At 36.6% G+C, this 15,921-nt stretch overlaps 2 protein-coding genes across 3 annotated transcripts in view; one reads left to right on the top strand and one right to left on the bottom strand.

The window, feature by feature from the left end:
- The window catches only part of LOC137982595 (E3 ubiquitin-protein ligase rnf168-like), a 9,326-nt gene extending 6,587 nt beyond the window's left edge, over window positions 1–2,739 (top strand). For both annotated transcript variants that reach the window (XM_068829711.1, XM_068829712.1), the window contains exons 3-6: window positions 875–948; window positions 1,449–1,601; window positions 1,679–1,850; window positions 2,289–2,739. In XM_068829711.1, coding sequence (XP_068685812.1) covers window positions 875–948; window positions 1,449–1,601; window positions 1,679–1,850; window positions 2,289–2,602 — 713 coding nt within the window. In that variant the 3' untranslated portion in view covers window positions 2,603–2,739. The remainder of the gene's footprint in view (window positions 1–874; window positions 949–1,448; window positions 1,602–1,678; window positions 1,851–2,288) is intronic.
- On the bottom strand, window positions 2,675–15,898 carry LOC137982591 (proline-, glutamic acid- and leucine-rich protein 1-like). The gene is made up of 20 exons (XM_068829707.1): window positions 15,786–15,898; window positions 15,611–15,669; window positions 15,390–15,495; window positions 14,882–14,953; window positions 14,701–14,778; window positions 14,507–14,578; window positions 12,450–12,509; window positions 12,134–12,284; window positions 11,475–11,616; window positions 11,007–11,094; window positions 10,077–10,171; window positions 8,356–8,466; window positions 7,740–7,878; window positions 7,579–7,623; window positions 7,163–7,208; window positions 7,018–7,074; window positions 6,857–6,912; window positions 5,802–6,011; window positions 4,050–4,838; window positions 2,675–3,389 (listed from the first exon to the last, which is right to left on the bottom strand). Exons 1-20 carry the CDS (start codon window positions 15,894–15,896, stop codon window positions 3,306–3,308), a joined length of 2,571 nt encoding a protein of 856 aa, XP_068685808.1. The 5' UTR covers window positions 15,897–15,898; the 3' UTR covers window positions 2,675–3,305.
- Window positions 15,899–15,921: the final 23 nt, after the last annotated feature.

The following is a 15,921-nucleotide window of genomic DNA, read 5'->3' as shown; positions in this document are numbered from 1 at the left end:
TCACTAACAAAAGACGACCTGTTGACCTGTAACAGTGACCTCTATGAACAATAATATATACACAGGGGAATTTTAAAGTTGCTTATGCGTACAAATACTTAGAAATTTTTGAAGGATGTTCTGTTTAATAGACAAAAAACAATGGATTTTAAAATGCCATCTATCAAGCGAACAATCGATCGTTTCCAATCCCCTCCCCTCTCAGTTGAACAGAAGTGAAGTCTCCACTTTCTCCCCGAGAGTAGGGCATTAAAAAATCTAAGTCCCCACATTTCCCCCACCACAAGGGCAGAAATTTGTTGCAAAGTCCCCATAAAGTCCCTGTATTGCCCCACATCAGCCCGGGGTCCCCCCACCTCGGGGAAGCCGATGACAAGTGCATAAGACCCCCAAAGACTCGAAAATGAAGAAAAGTAATCCAAAACCCTCAATTTGGCTGACTCTAGGCCTAAAAACCAACTTTAGGCCTAGTTACGCCCAGGGTTAGCCAAATTGAGGGTTTTGGGTTACTTTCTTCGTTTGCGAGTTGTAGGGGTCTAAGGGGTCTTTGTTTTCAAGACACCCTCTTGAATGGGCCCTTTGCAGGATTGTGATCACATGGTACAAAAACCGCCAAACTGGAACGCATGTTGAAAGGATCAATTTCTGAAACGTTTTGTTTTGATTCTCTGTTTGGCTCGGAATGTTGGAAATTGGATTCACTTCGACCAAATCATGTTTTAAGAGAACTGATTCTATTTTTATTCAAATCAATAAACCAGTGGTCATAACATATGTTTCCAATGTTTTGAAAATGTTTGGTTTTTAGAATTATTTTTAGCCTTGTATATCATTATTACCTTTTTAAGCAAAATTAATGTTATTATTATTACAGATTTTTTACCACCAAAGCGAACAATATCCCAGGATGGAGAAATTCGCAAAGAGTATGAAGAGGAAATGAGAAAGGTATACAACTCATTTTATTTTGAGCAGAAATCACTTAGTCATGTGCTAATAGTTATGGCATACATTCGAAAGGAGTTTCTAACCTCGCGTTGCAGATTGGTAAGACTCTTTACCACACATGTGATGAGTGGCAAATAATAACAATGTAAACAAAAAAATACATGATACACCATGAATTACAGAGTCCAAAAGATAGCACTTAAGTGCCGACCATCGAATAAACTACATAGAAAACTTGCAAAAACAGTTCTTACTGTTTTGGGGGGTTTCCCATGAAAGAAGGTACACTGTAAGTAGTAAATGAAGAGAAGCAATAATAAGCACATTAAAAAATGTGAACATCTTGAAATGAAAGCTGAACCGTATGCGACAAAAAATTACGCATAAAACTAAGGACATGGTCACTCAACACTCACCAGGAGTACCCCTGGGACGACTTAAAGAATGTTTTTGCTCTCAAATAATGTTGTTATTATTCTGCATTACTGTTTACATTTAAGGTGCAACATGCAAGAGAACAAGAAATGAGAGCAAGTGAGGAAGCTATCCGTCAATTGCAAGAAGAGGAGCAGAGGTTGGTCCAATCTTTAGAGCACCAAGCACAGCAAGATGAAAAACTTGCAAGAAAGATAGTTTCTGAGGAGAGTCCCAAGGTAGATGATTCAATATGTCATGTTCACGCTTATAGTTGCAGTGATTTTGAAACCCTCAACTTTTTAAATTTTTGTAGACTTCACATGAAAAAGAGAGGCTTTCACAGCCAAGTTTGTCACGAAAATCCATATCAAGTACAAGTACAAACTCAGTTAAAGGCAAAAAGAAAAGCCAAGGAAGTCATGGCTGCAGCACACTAGACAGATGGTTTTCCCCAACAAGGCAGTCACCTTTCTTGGGTAGCCAAGGTACTGTGTGCTTGCTATATATTTGATGTCTGATAATGATTCTTATATGAACTATTTATCTTGGAAGAGGGATCTTGGCTTTGCAATGCACTAGATTCAAAATTCTGTGCTATCAGAGTCTCCTTTATTCTGTTGCTGTTTCAATACTGGGCTAAAATGCCAACATCAATTTGATCTCAATTTAATGACTTGAAAAGCTTTTGCTGTTGTTATTATTGTTATTATTATTATTATTAACCACTAAAGTCAATCCATATATCTTGGGGTGAGAATTGTGGACCTCTGAGGGCCAGTCCTATCCAAAGACCAAGACGTTTTGGAGGTACACTTTCACAGAATGGGTGTAGTTCTTAGTAGTGTTGCCTTCTGAAGTTGTTGTGGTGTGACCATGTTGAACCACATACTGTTTCCTTTCTCTCACTTCGCTGTCATTTACAGGATTAAATAAACAATACAATCTGGAAGAAGGTGAACCTTCTTTGATGTGTGACACTATAGACAAGGATAGATTCACTTGTGTATCAAATGATGTCAGTGATCTTCATTTTTCTCAAGTCTTTACTGGAAGGAAGGAGCAAGAACACCAAGACTTTCTGTTTGCTTTGAAGCTACAAAAAGAATTTGATTCAGCCAGAAAGAAAGAGGAGACAGTTGATAGAAAGAAAGGAACAGTTGATGCATATTTGTTAAGAAATGGAGACAACAGTGGAACTGGCCCAAAATGCTCCCTTCAGTTTTCAAGCCAGGAATAGAGAATGACGTATTCTCATATCTTTCAGGCCAAAGTACCCATGAAAATAAATACACTGTGGAAGTCCATGTTAGTCAATGACAATAATTTTAATGATTAGACCAGTCTGCCATTTAACCACAAACTATCATGCACTATCAGAAACTACAGTAGCTTTCACATGTTCCTTTCCATTTTTTACTTTTTTAATGAAAATAATCGTTACTTCAACCATTTTAAGGTTCTTTTCTGCAAAGTATGCAGTTTCCTCTCACGTAATAATTAGTGGTTATTTGTGTTAACACAAGCGATGAAAGTGTTCTGCAAAAGTATGAGGTTAATTCCTGTTGGGAATTTTAAATTTAGGATACCACATGAAAAGCTTCTTTTGTACAATAACAATTTTATCTCATTTAATGGCTAATGGTAACAAAATGCAAACCTATGAATGTGTTGGCCACATCCATATCATATGTTTGCTTAAACGTTGTTTGCATACTAGCAAGTGTTTAACTTTGCAATGTTGTTGACCAACGCATGGCCAGATTCATTACCATTACAGAAACATTACTGTTAATGTAAAACATTAAATTGGAAATAGGAGGTTAAGGTGAGAAGTTCATAAAATGGAAAAACATGTTTGAGAATATGTCTTGAGTAACCTCTCTTTTTCCCTTCAACCATACAACACAAAGTATTGGCAAGCCATTGAAAGTACTATCCATTCATGATTTCCCTTGATCGTCAGAATCTGGGTAGGAGTCAACAAATGAAGCCAGCATTTCTGAAGTTTGGTCGGAATCACCATTCTGAAAGCAAGAAAAGCAGAAGCGAAGATAATTAATATTTATAAAGGTCTGAAATGGTTGAGCATAAATTTGCACATAAAATGTAAAATTGATGTATTCTTGCTGTCTGGTACTGGTATGTCAATAATTATTATTTTAGGGTGTACTGGGAGATCCCAAAGGGGGGTATTGCAATGGTTCCTAGCAGTATTATTATCTTTTTTCTCACCATTCTTTTGTTGTCCAACCATCACTGTTGTAAATCTGTGATATGAATTTTAAGACTCCCAGGTAGTCAATTGGTTTAATATGATATTTTCAAGAATTCATTAATAATTCATGAGCCTAACAAAACGTTCATAAAACGCCATGTGCATGAGCTTTATATCCTGATAAAACACTCCTCGTTAGTATTCTTTATATAAAGAATACTAATAATACATAGCTTGTTTTTCTTGTATGCTAATATTCACCACTCACAAATTATTTGAACCATTTTTTTGAGTCCAGAGAGACATGCTCTTTGTGGAATGTTTTTTAAGCCATTCAAAAAACTTGCAGCATGTGTTTTATCGGGTCAAAAAACATTTGGCTATGCCTCATGTTTTTAAACCCCGATAAAACACTGCTGCTTGTTTTTTAAACATTAGGTGGAGTCAACACAGACTACTATCTACTCACCTCAATAGTTTGGGAATTGTCCTCTGTGCCTTCACATGGATGGTGATTGCTTTGATCAGGGACACTGTGGTCATTGCACACTTGATCATTAGATTTGCTATTATTGTCCTCAACTCTCCTCCGCTTGGGTTGTGATGTTCCTAGAAAGTTTGTTGAGTCGCATAGCTTCTCTGGATTGTTAGGACAAATATCATCTTCTAATGTTCTCCGGTTTACATTTCCACCATTGGTATGACCTTTATTGGTGTCTGTGAGAAATCCTTGTGTATTGAGTACACGTGCCGTTGATGTGTTCAAACTCAAAGGAGTGAGTTGGCTTACTGATTTCGGAATGACTATATTTGTTCCTGTGTTGCAATCTGTTTCATTGCTTCCTTTTTCTTTGTCACAGGATGATTTCAAGGGTCCATCCAATGTGTTTGGTTGACTTTTTTCAATATCTTCATTCGTGGTATCCACGAAATTACTATCCTCAAGAATCTGCTGGTTTTCTCTGGATGCTAAGGCGTTTACACCTAAGAGTGAAGAACCATCAATGTTCTCATTTCTGAATACTCCACTACTTGAAATACTTTGCAAAATAGTCTGATTGGTCAATTGTCCTAGGGAACTCAAGGGTTGTGATTCAGGTTCACTTTGTTGATAGGTCCTGGAAATAGGTCCATTGGTAAAGTGTTCTTCAGAAGCACCCAGTAATAAAGGACCAGAAGGAGTGCACAACTGTGGGAAAGACCTTGGGTGGATGATGGAATTAGTAACCGCCAAAGCTTCCTGACAAAAACTGGACACCTAAAACAGAAAAGAAATCTAAGACATTTTAAAAGGAATATGTGGATACCATTCTCTATCATGCATAAACTATTCCCAACAATCTTTTCTCTGTGCGTTTGCAGTAGATTGTACAGTACCCCCGGGGGGGACGTTTGTTGCGTCTGGCCAATTAAAGCACTCGTCCCAGGTTCCCCGCGTCTGAGCATTTTAACAAAATGGCAGATGCCATGGTTAATTCGGGGGGGGGGGGAGGGGGGGTACATCCATATATGGGCTATATAGGTATGTGCTGCTGTGAAGGGTATTGTTTTCAAGCAGTTTACTCTAGCATAGCGTATGTAATTCAGAGCGTTTGGGTCTAGAATAGGGTATCATTTTTCATGAAAAAATGATCATTTTATCAAGACTAAGAAAACCAGGAATTGCTACTCAAAAATATAAAGAAATGAAATCAGCAAGTTTAAATTTCCACGACTCAGCCTCAACAGCATTGACAGATGACTATCATAAAACGCTACTGGATGTTGTTAACTGTCAAAAATCGGGATTCAGATGGAAATTGGTGGTATTAATACTGGTTAAAATTAAACAATAATTTATTGTCTTGATAATGTGTACGTACGTGCTTGGCATTGCTGGACAAGTATAAATAAATCCTTTTTTAAGAAAGAAGTGATTGTGGTATAAGGTTTTGTTTTGGCTTTGCTTTAGACTGTGATAGTGACCTCAGTTTCTGGAAAACAGCTACTCTACCATAGGAGTGATTTGGGGAGTTTACTCTAGTATAGGGTAGCAAAATCCAGCTGAAACTAGCTCTGGTATAGGCTCAGGGTTCCAGGGTTCCAGGGTCCCAGCGGCACATCCCCACCCCGTAACAGTACATGTACTTCATTCTTTCAACCAAACACCTCCACTTTCCCTCAGTCACCAACTTGTCCTTTTCCCTGTTTCTGCACCCTAATGATCCCTGCAACTCCCTACCTTGACATCTCCATCCTGACATCCGTGACTGAATAATCTCACAGCATGATTAACAGGCGATGAAACGTCAGGTGTGTTGGTGAGCAGACAACACAACAGAACGTGGTACAATGCCTGCCTGCAATCAGCATGGCCATAAGGTATGGGATAAGAGTTGTCAATTGACTGCTGACACTGAATGATGAGCTTTATCACATGAGCTTGAATTTCCTGAAAGGGACATGAAAACAAAGTATAACGAACTACATGTCAAGAACTAATATCATTATAAGGCTGCCATAGGACATTTCAAAAGCTGACCCTTTCAGTATTGGCCACAGAGATATGTTCTTGAAACAAAAAGCCTTGAACGCTTTGGTTCTGTTGGTTTTTATAACAAGACTGAGCATGATACACTGTATATAAAATGATGAAGATCGAGAAGGGTCTTTGCACCTCACTGCAGACAACAACCTCTTGGATAATTATGTGTAAAACTTAAAATCAAAGAAATGCTAGCAGGTGTTAAACATGCCAGTGGAATCTGGTGGCAGTCATAAGAAGAATAGGTTTGTGTATTAGACTGCTTTGCCTCAAGGGATTATGCCAGCTACAAGGGCTAAGTTCACTTCATTGCATTGGTGAGGGTTTTTGGTTGACAAAGAGAACACTTATCTGCCATCTTGGTGTCCTCTAGTTTGTGTATTCGCTATTTTTGCATTCCCCATAGCACACTTTGTTATTGTTATGAATTAGCATTTAAAAAGCATTTAAAAGCCTGAAGAGCTTTTTTGTAATTATTTCTTAAATTCATGTAATCTCTGTTTAATTATCTGTTTAAAGTAGAAGTGTAAAGCGCCATAGTGCAGTTAGTGGACATGTCGGCTATATAAATCTATTCATTACATTACATTACAATGCTCTTGGGAAACTGCATATTCCCAAGAGCATTTGAATATGGAAATGGTCAATAAGTGTGAATTGTCTGGCAAGAAGATCTACATTAATTATTTTTATGTACCGGTAATTATTTCCAGCCAAACAATCAAATTTCATGTTTAAAAAAAGCAACTGACCCTGAATGCTTCAGGAGAGATGCTGCTTCCACAAGCAATCAACATTGTAGATAAAGCTGTTGATGAAGTAAATGAAAAAACCCAAATGTGGAAGAAACATTGAATGGATTTTATCAGGCAAAAACCTGGCAAAAAGGGAAAAATTAAAAAATGTATTTTACCTCTAAGTGCTCTGTAAGTTAACATATCATTAGCACTAGCATGAAACTTCTGTTGGCCTGTAAAAACAGACAATAAGTTTAAAACTAGAAAATGTTTCAATTTGAACAAGGTCATTTTGAAACTACACCAAGCCATTATAAATACCTGCCAACGACTGCTGAACATCTTCTTGAAGTTTTCTTTTCTTTGCCTTAGGGTAAAAACAGGGGAAGTCAAGTATGGGAACTATTCATCACATATGATGAAAATAATATTATTAATAACCTTTTTTTTGTGTGGCAAGCAGTCCAACAATGGTAAGCCTTCAATGAACGTCACTGGTGGATTTTATAGTTAATGTTATAAAGTTGAAGGAGAAGAGCCCTACATTATTTTAACAAACATGCCTTGGTGTGTATTCTTCCATACAGCCCTTTTAGATGGAATACTTAAGCTACATGTTGATTTTTGATGAGGGAGGAAAATTGGCCAACTCAGATAAATATCCTCATAGCAGGCTTCACAACCAGCACCTGCTCAGCAACTACCATTCATTGTAATGTAATTCATTGTAAATGTACCTTTTTAGACATGTGTGTATTTCCAGAATGAGTCGATGGCAGCAACTGAAACATTTGAAGTAATAACATTAATTAAAACACAACACAAAAATTTCATTACCGGTAACGTTAAATGGATTGGTATCTGCCATGCAATGTGACTGAATCGCAGTACACTGTACCTTAGTTTGAGAAGTTAATGGCACTATGTCATCCATAATTTGTTGTATCCACTTAGAAACAACTCCATTCCCATCAGGAAGGCTGTTTGTTAACTGAACCCAGTGCTCTAGCCACTGATACACAGAACATCTGAGTTGTCTGAAACATCAAAAACCTCATGGTGATACATGTAATAACAACACTGATAAAGTCATGTGGTTCATTTGAACTGGTTTGCACAGAGGTGCAAGGTAAAATACAGTAGGACTCGGGATCCCCTATGAGGTTTTGTCACCTTAGGACAGAACATCGGAAACGTCTTGCGATAATCTTTGCAGATGGTGGGTGGGTTCTTTAATTAATTTAACATCCCACTGAATTTTTTAATGAGAAGCCTCCGGTTAATATAGTTCTCACCGAAGGAGTCTTACCATAATTGCAGATGTCTTAAATAGACAGGTTGCACTTTTTCCTATGTTATTTTAAGACCCTGTGAACTGGTCAGGTCCCGCGGTTCAAACCTACAACCTCCTTTGCGGTAGTCAGTGGTAGTCAACCACCTGAGCCAACCCAACAGTTGTCAATAAAAAGTTCTGATGAGCTAGAGGGGTACTAAAATAATATTCCCACACTGACCTGTAAGGTTTGTCATAACCATAATTGGGATCTTGGCATTTTGTCCAAGACAGTTCTTGCAAAAGATAGTTCATCAGTAGATCACAATATGGCATGAAAAGGGTTCCACACCTATCATTAATAAAAGGAACCATGTCAGTACAGTGTCTACATGTTGTTACAGTAGTGCAGTGATCACTAATAAGGCATTTTCCATTGCTGGACCAAGGCTTTGGAATGAACTGCCAGTTTCCTTAAAGAAAGGCTGCCAACATCCATACCTTAACCCATTGACTCCCAGGGGTTCCCCATTGACGAGTAAAATCATCTGGCGTTAGACAGGGTAAAATACTAAGTCTGGCCAGTTTCGGCCGGTTTGGACGTCAAAGGGTTAATTAACGGGTTAATTAAAAAGTGTACCTTTAAAAATTGCTTTACCTTATTTTATCTGTAAGGTGAGAATTTTTAATTTGTTAATGATACATAATTAGTCATTTCTAAGGTTTTCATTGTAAACAGATTTCTGTAAATAGATTTTTGTATAACAATTTATAAAGCGTTATGAGCAGTTAGTGTGATAACTCTATATAAATAAACTCATTATTATTATTATTATTATTATTATTATTATAGTGCCTATTACCTCAAAAAACCTTTTTGACTCAACAATAGTTAAGAGAATTATTCTCTGAATTTTCAGTAAAAAGGTTACAAAGAGAAAAATATAAGTGGACTGTTACTGTTAGTTGAATATTAATTTAGTTCAGTTCATTTCGATTTCTTATTTAGTTGCTCAATTTCAGTCGATTTCCAGATACGCCCTGTCTTTGTGTGTGATTTGCAATCTAGAGTCTTGCAATTAACTACAAAGTATATTGATTTGCGTTGCGATACACCCTTTGAACTTGTTCTGTCAATTCAAGTGCATAGGAGGATAGTTGGTAAGATGTTTGTATTTTGTTTTCCCTTTCCCTTTCTGTTTATTATAGATCTTTTAGACATCATAACTTCAGTTATCAGTGATTTTGTTTAGTCCTTATTTATGTTACCTACATGTGTTTTATCCTTCACCCCTAAGGCTTCGTTTTTGTTGTTGTTTGTATTTTAGTCTGACAATATAAAGTCCCGCTAAATCTATGGAATAAACCTTGAATTAACCTGGTTTATCATGGCTTATTAGCAATGTACAGCTCATTATCCTGGTACAGTACTTGGACCACAGAACATTAAATTTTGATTGTTGATTTTGACCTTTGAACACTGCGAACTAAATTGCGATCACCAGGAGCTACACGAACTATTTCGGAGAATAAATAAATTGGAAAAGTTTGTTGAGGTGGTAGGCACTTAAACCTTTCCCCACCTGAGAGTCAGACTAATGTCTTATAGATTTTACTTTGTCTGATAAATGCCAGACAATTTTTACTCAACAATTGGGAGTGCTTTAGGTGTAAATGGATTAAGGGTTGTTATGTACTTCAAGCTTTCTCGTCTTACATACTACTGTAGATACTACTGAACAGGCAAAGTGCAAAACCTGTTGATTACCCTACATGGGTATTGCCCACTTGCACCAGTCAACCAATTCTTCATGTCCTGCACAGGTTTTGAACATTTGATATCTATTGTTTAAGAATCTAATTATCTAATTATTATCATCAATATTCTGTTGACGTGTGATGAGTGTACACTAACTCAATTAATGTTTGAGTTAGTGTACATTGCCATTATATTTTCATTACCTGTCTATGAGGCTTGTTAGAAAATCTACAGCATTTTTATGAATCAAGGGTAAACTTGCATGTAACAACACTGATTCGACAATGATTGCATTTTTCTGCAAATAAAATGTTCAGCATCAGCATTACGAAGTCTGAGAACAAAAATTAGTTATCTGAGTGTCTTCAACAGCTGAAGGTAAAGAAGTGTTCTCCCCACGACAAACCTATTGTCTAAGATATAATGATCAATTATTATTGCATTAACATTGATCAGAAACCCATAAGGGTTGAAAAGTGTTACGCGCGCTCACAGCTTCCGAATATTCAGTGCGAACTGATTGGTTGAATGTTTCAGTGCAAAGTACCATATTTCGAAACCCCTCGCTCTTGTTGTTCCAAATACACGTTTCAACCCTTATGGGTTTCTGCATTGATACATACCAATGTTTGAGAAACATAGACATCATGTAAAAACTAGCAATATGTTAAATTTCCGATGTTTCGGCGACCTCATGACGGCATTATTAAGGAGATGGATATAAAAGATATAAAATACTCCAAATTTGCATAAGTGAAGAAGAGCTAGACAAGACTTTTATAGCATGGATTGAATCTGTTTGCATGTTCAGCTGTGGTCTTAATTGTTTGATATACAGCATTTCATTAACAAGACAGTCTAATTTGTTCATGTATTTCTCCAACACTCTAAAGCAGCTGAGGAGGTCCTCAGGGACAGCACCTGTGTGGTCTTGATCATGATGCTGACATACATAAGATGACATACTATTGTGGCCACGTGTGTAGCCACACCATAGCTACCTGTATCCATGAGGTCGGCGACACATCGGAAATTTAACCTTAATCGCTAGTTTTTACATGTCTACATTGATACAACTCAACTATTGTGCAAGGAAATTAAATTCCTATCTGCACAGCCTAATTCCAACTTACCAATGAGTGCCCTGTGACAGACAATATTCTTGTAAAGAGACTGATGCTGGTATCAACAGGGACTGAAACCTCTCTATTGAAATCTTCCCTGAAATGTTTAAAATAAAACTTTAGTTCAGGAGAAAAGTTGGATTTACATATTAATACAAAGCTAATTGGCCATTTCCAAGTTAGTTCATGCCTGCCTCTTCAAAGCGAGTCAAAGAGTGAAGTTTTTGCAATGGTAATTAGTTCTACTTTACATATGAATGAAAACTAATTTTCATAAGAAAAACTTGACACTTAGACTTGACTTGAAAGGGAGGCAGACATGAACTTGGAAATGGCTTATTGGCCACTATTCCATAATAGTAAAGTCTTACATGTAATAACACACTGTCCAGCATTTAACAACATTCAGTTATATGTACATTATGTTGTTGAAACAAGTGTTACCAGCTTTACAAGCATGCACTCAACATTGAATACCTGATCATTGCAGACAGACAATTTAACAATGAATTAATTCTTGAAACCAGAGTGTAAGTTCGTCCAGGTTCAGTACAGGGAATTTCACCCAGTGACAATGTTTCAGGCTGGGATGATGACTTCCCAGAGGGCCTTGAGGCATCTGAAGTCAAAAGTAAAAAAATATCTTATTGAAAAGGTTATTAAACATTTCAGCTATTAATTATTTGCAGATGTGTCCAGAAATGCAATATAGTAATTAGGTGCACATGGATTTCAATGAGCGTCACAAAGTGTCATCTTGTTGAAAATTCCCCAACTTCAACATCACTTGTGTCTCTGAATACAGACAACTATCACCACAAAGTGTCCCCCAAAAAGCTGCTCCTCTATTAAGGATAAACTACTGCATTTACCCTAAGCTAAAAATAATGTTTCTTCCCTAAAGTGGTCACTTTACATCCACATCTTCTGTAGCTTATATACAAACTCAGAAAACGACTTTGCTTAATAGCCCAATGATTGGTTGAACATGGCACCACAATACAGAGATCATGAGTTGAAATCCTGTTCAGGGTAAATAAATTATTCACTTCCCTTTGTACTGTATCCAACATGAAGTGTCTCTTTCAGAATTTCCTATCCATTTTTAAAAAGAAAGCTTAGCATTTTAAAGTAACCTGGTTCAGCATTTTCATAGGCAGTATCCAGCAGCTTGTGAATGGTATTGATAACTTTGTTCCACTGTACTTCCCAGGGACACACTGGATTATTTCCTCCAGTTACGCTGCGATTGCATCTTGGCAACAGTGCAAAACACCTGCAAGCACTCTATAAAACAAAAATCTCTTTATTCATTCACTTTCTAGGTTATGATAATTTAGCCTGTGAGCATAATGTATCTATGGCAATTGTTTTTCCAGCAAAGAGAAATGATAGCTGGAAATAAGACAGCATTTGCAAAGGAACAGGAAGAAATAAAGGCACTAAACTAACCTTCCTTGTTTCTTCACAAGGTGAATTAAGCTGAAGAAACAGGAAAGCTTGAATTTGATTCTAAAACAAAAGGAAATGTAAGTAAAAAATATCTGGTCTGTAGCCAGCCATTTCTGATCATAAAATGAGATAAAATTAAATAATTATCGTAAAAGTTGACTCTGGCTAATAAAGACAATTAACTTTTTAATGGACGTTTTGGTTACTACTGTAACCTTCTTCAGCAAAATGTAAATTGTGGCAGCATCCATGGTGTTACATATATAAAAGAACTTTAAAATACAGAGAGGGTGACAATGAAGGTACTGTGGGAATACTAAATGTGGGTAGAAATGAAGTGTGAACATTTTTTTTCCTAACATGATCTTAACAAATCTGAAGTTTCTTATAAATGACTGGGAATGATATATGCTCATTAATTGAGTTTGCATCATTTGCTTCACCAACATGAAATTGACCTAAAGAATGTTGACATTATTGACCATTTGCCTTCATGAAGACAAAGACTTTTCCTCGAGGTGTGGCACTCAATCTGAGATGTGAACCCAATTAATGACCACACATCATTCCCAGCCATTTATAAGAATCTTAAGAATTTTTAGGAACGTGTTAGAGAAAAAAAAATTCACGCTTTGTTTCTACCCGCATTTAGTATTCCCACAGAACAATCATTGTCACCCTTTCTGTATTTTTTAATTCTTTTGTCCAAGTAATTACATATATAACACCAGGGATGCCGACAAAATTTACATTTTGCTGAAGGATGTTACAGGAGTAACCGAAACATCCAAGTTATTCATCTTTTTTAACAAGAGTCAACTTTTACGATATTTTATCTCATTTTATTAACAAAATGTAAGTTAATTTCTCCATAAAAACAGGATCTAAGACAGGATCTCACATTGTAAGGGAATCCAAGTACGTAATTACATGTATTATCATTTATTATATTGTCAACCTCGGATATTGCATTTCTAGCTTTTTTTGATTCGTTCACGGAATTTCAGGTATCAAGCTCATATACCATATGACCTAATACGGAAACTGATTGAAACAAGTGTTGCCAAGCTGGAAACTGATTCCAAGTGTCTAAGCGCTCAGAATCGATATTGTAAGAAAACTTAATGAAATAATTATATTTGTATTATTCCATTTCCATTTATTGGATATGTGCTATGCACCTCATTGAGTATTTACCATCTCATATCCAACACATGCTTACAGAAGAAATTAATATTATTATCAGAACACATATTAATAATAGTTATTATTATTGACCTTTCAAGACAGGATCATGTAGGAACAAGATCCTGCATGTCTCTACTTAGATCTTTCACTGTCACGAAAGAAACCCATAAAACTGTCCCAATCAATAGCTGTAACTTGATTGGTATAAAATTAATAGGTTCAAGATCCCTTTGGACCTTTGCTTTGTTTGAATATCAGGTCTGTGGACTCTTGGATGAAAATCAACATGTGATCTTGTCTGGATCTTGAGAGATGGTTATGGTAGGCTGCAGTATTGGGACCTGAAGAAAGACTCCTTGTCAGTGTTGGGTTTGACATTCAACCCGTTTTAAAGGCCTTCTTGCCCATCATCTTCACAACTTGAACCCATGCTTCAACTTGAAACAATTGACTGGGATCTAACTGCTCTTTGTATGACAACCTCAGTCTAAGGGCCGATTTACACAATACGATTTTGTTGCATGCGACAAGCTCATGACAGGCCTACGACATGACTTATGATTGTCGCAGTGTTTTAAAACATGTTTTAAAATGCTACGACATTTTTTCTGACATACACAACAATTGAAATCATGTCGTGGGCCTGATGTAAGCCGTTGTCGCATGTGACAAAGTCATACAGTGTAAATCGGCCCTAACATGCCCACTGTGCTTCATTAATTAACCCATTGATTTTTGGGAGTGAGACTTAACAGATTTTACTCTGTTGTCTAATGCCAGACAATTTTATTCCTCAACCGGGGACATCCTAGGACCCCTCCGGGGTCAATGGGTTAACCAATATTCTTTTAGAAGCATAATTCACTGACCTTGAAAGGCCCTGTTGGACCAGGAAAGAAAGACAAGCAAGAGACCAGGATGGACAATAAAGGAGGCTTATCCTGTAAAAAAAAGAGTTGGTGGTATTTTAGACGGAAAAACAGTCTTTTAAGACTGTCATTAACGTCAGTTTGCACAACAACAAATGGCATAATTGCATTTCTTTGTTCATATCTTTACTTACTGGAGATTTGTTGGACAATATGGGAGAAATGATTGCAGGGATGATTGATTTGGACACTTCTCTTGAGAGCTCTGAAAACTGTAAAAAAATAATCCTGAATAAGGATTACTTCACACATGAACATGGATTGTTATTGTGCAACAAAGAGACAAGGATTCTTTCATTTCAAAATATTTTTTACCTCTACTGCATATTGCAAAATGTCATCAATGAGTTTACTGCAATAATTGATAACATCTGATCTGAATGAACTCTGCAAATAAAAAAACATGCTCTGGATATGCAGGCAACCTTGAACCCACACTCTACGAAAAAAGAAGAGCCCAGGTGTGCTAGAAAGGCTTAAGCTTGAAATTATGGCATGTGAAAGTTGTTTTGCAGATAGTGTCTTTATGATATATAACACATACATTATTGCATCTCTCATTCTTAATAATTGCAACATGTGTATGTTTACTGGTATTGTCACCTTTAACTGTTATCTTAAAATCATCATAATATAAGAATATTAAAATGTTCAAAGTGAGTGTTGGCAAAATGCTAATTGTAGACTTAGCAACAACAAATAGGACCATGGAGGCTGTGGTCAGGACTACCCAAAGAACCAATTAGCACTAGTTTCTAAAGTTCTTTTCCCATTGGTGGAGTACGTATTCAGCTCTTACTCCAAATAATCTTGTTACCATTACCTGTATCAACTGTAGAAGAGTCCGTAACCATGAAACACAATTCTTCGTAAAAGTATCTGTGTCACATTGTTCAATAGTGATTCCAAGGAGGCATAAACCTAACCAACTGTTGTGAATCAAAACAGTAATATTGTAAGCTTACCACACGTATAAAAACTTACAGATTCAAGGTCATTATTTAAAAGGAAATTTGAAGAAACTAAGGGAATCGTCAAAATAACCTGTCAGTCTTTGAACTGAGGAAGGTATTGACTTTGCCTATCCATCCATCGGGGATTTTCTAGAGACAACAAAATAATCAGCTGATTTTTTTTAGAAATACACGTGGTAACTTATGAACGTGAAAACACCACAATGAAAAGTATTTTATACAAAAAATGCAGGTTGAATTTATACCTCAGTATTAAGATATTGCTTTGAATTCACACAATCAAGGAAAAAGGATACGTATATTTCTGGTTTCGAGTCGAGGAGTGAACTAACTAAAGTGGAAAATTCAGCCGCCATTTTGATTTACTTTGTTAACCCGCTT

The sequence above is a fragment of the Montipora foliosa genome, chromosome 13 (assembly GCF_036669935.1).
Source record: "Montipora foliosa isolate CH-2021 chromosome 13, ASM3666993v2, whole genome shotgun sequence".
NCBI lineage: Eukaryota > Metazoa > Cnidaria > Anthozoa > Scleractinia > Acroporidae > Montipora > Montipora foliosa.
The sequence above is the reverse complement of the archived record's forward strand: the minus strand, read 5'-3'. Positions and strand labels throughout refer to the sequence as shown.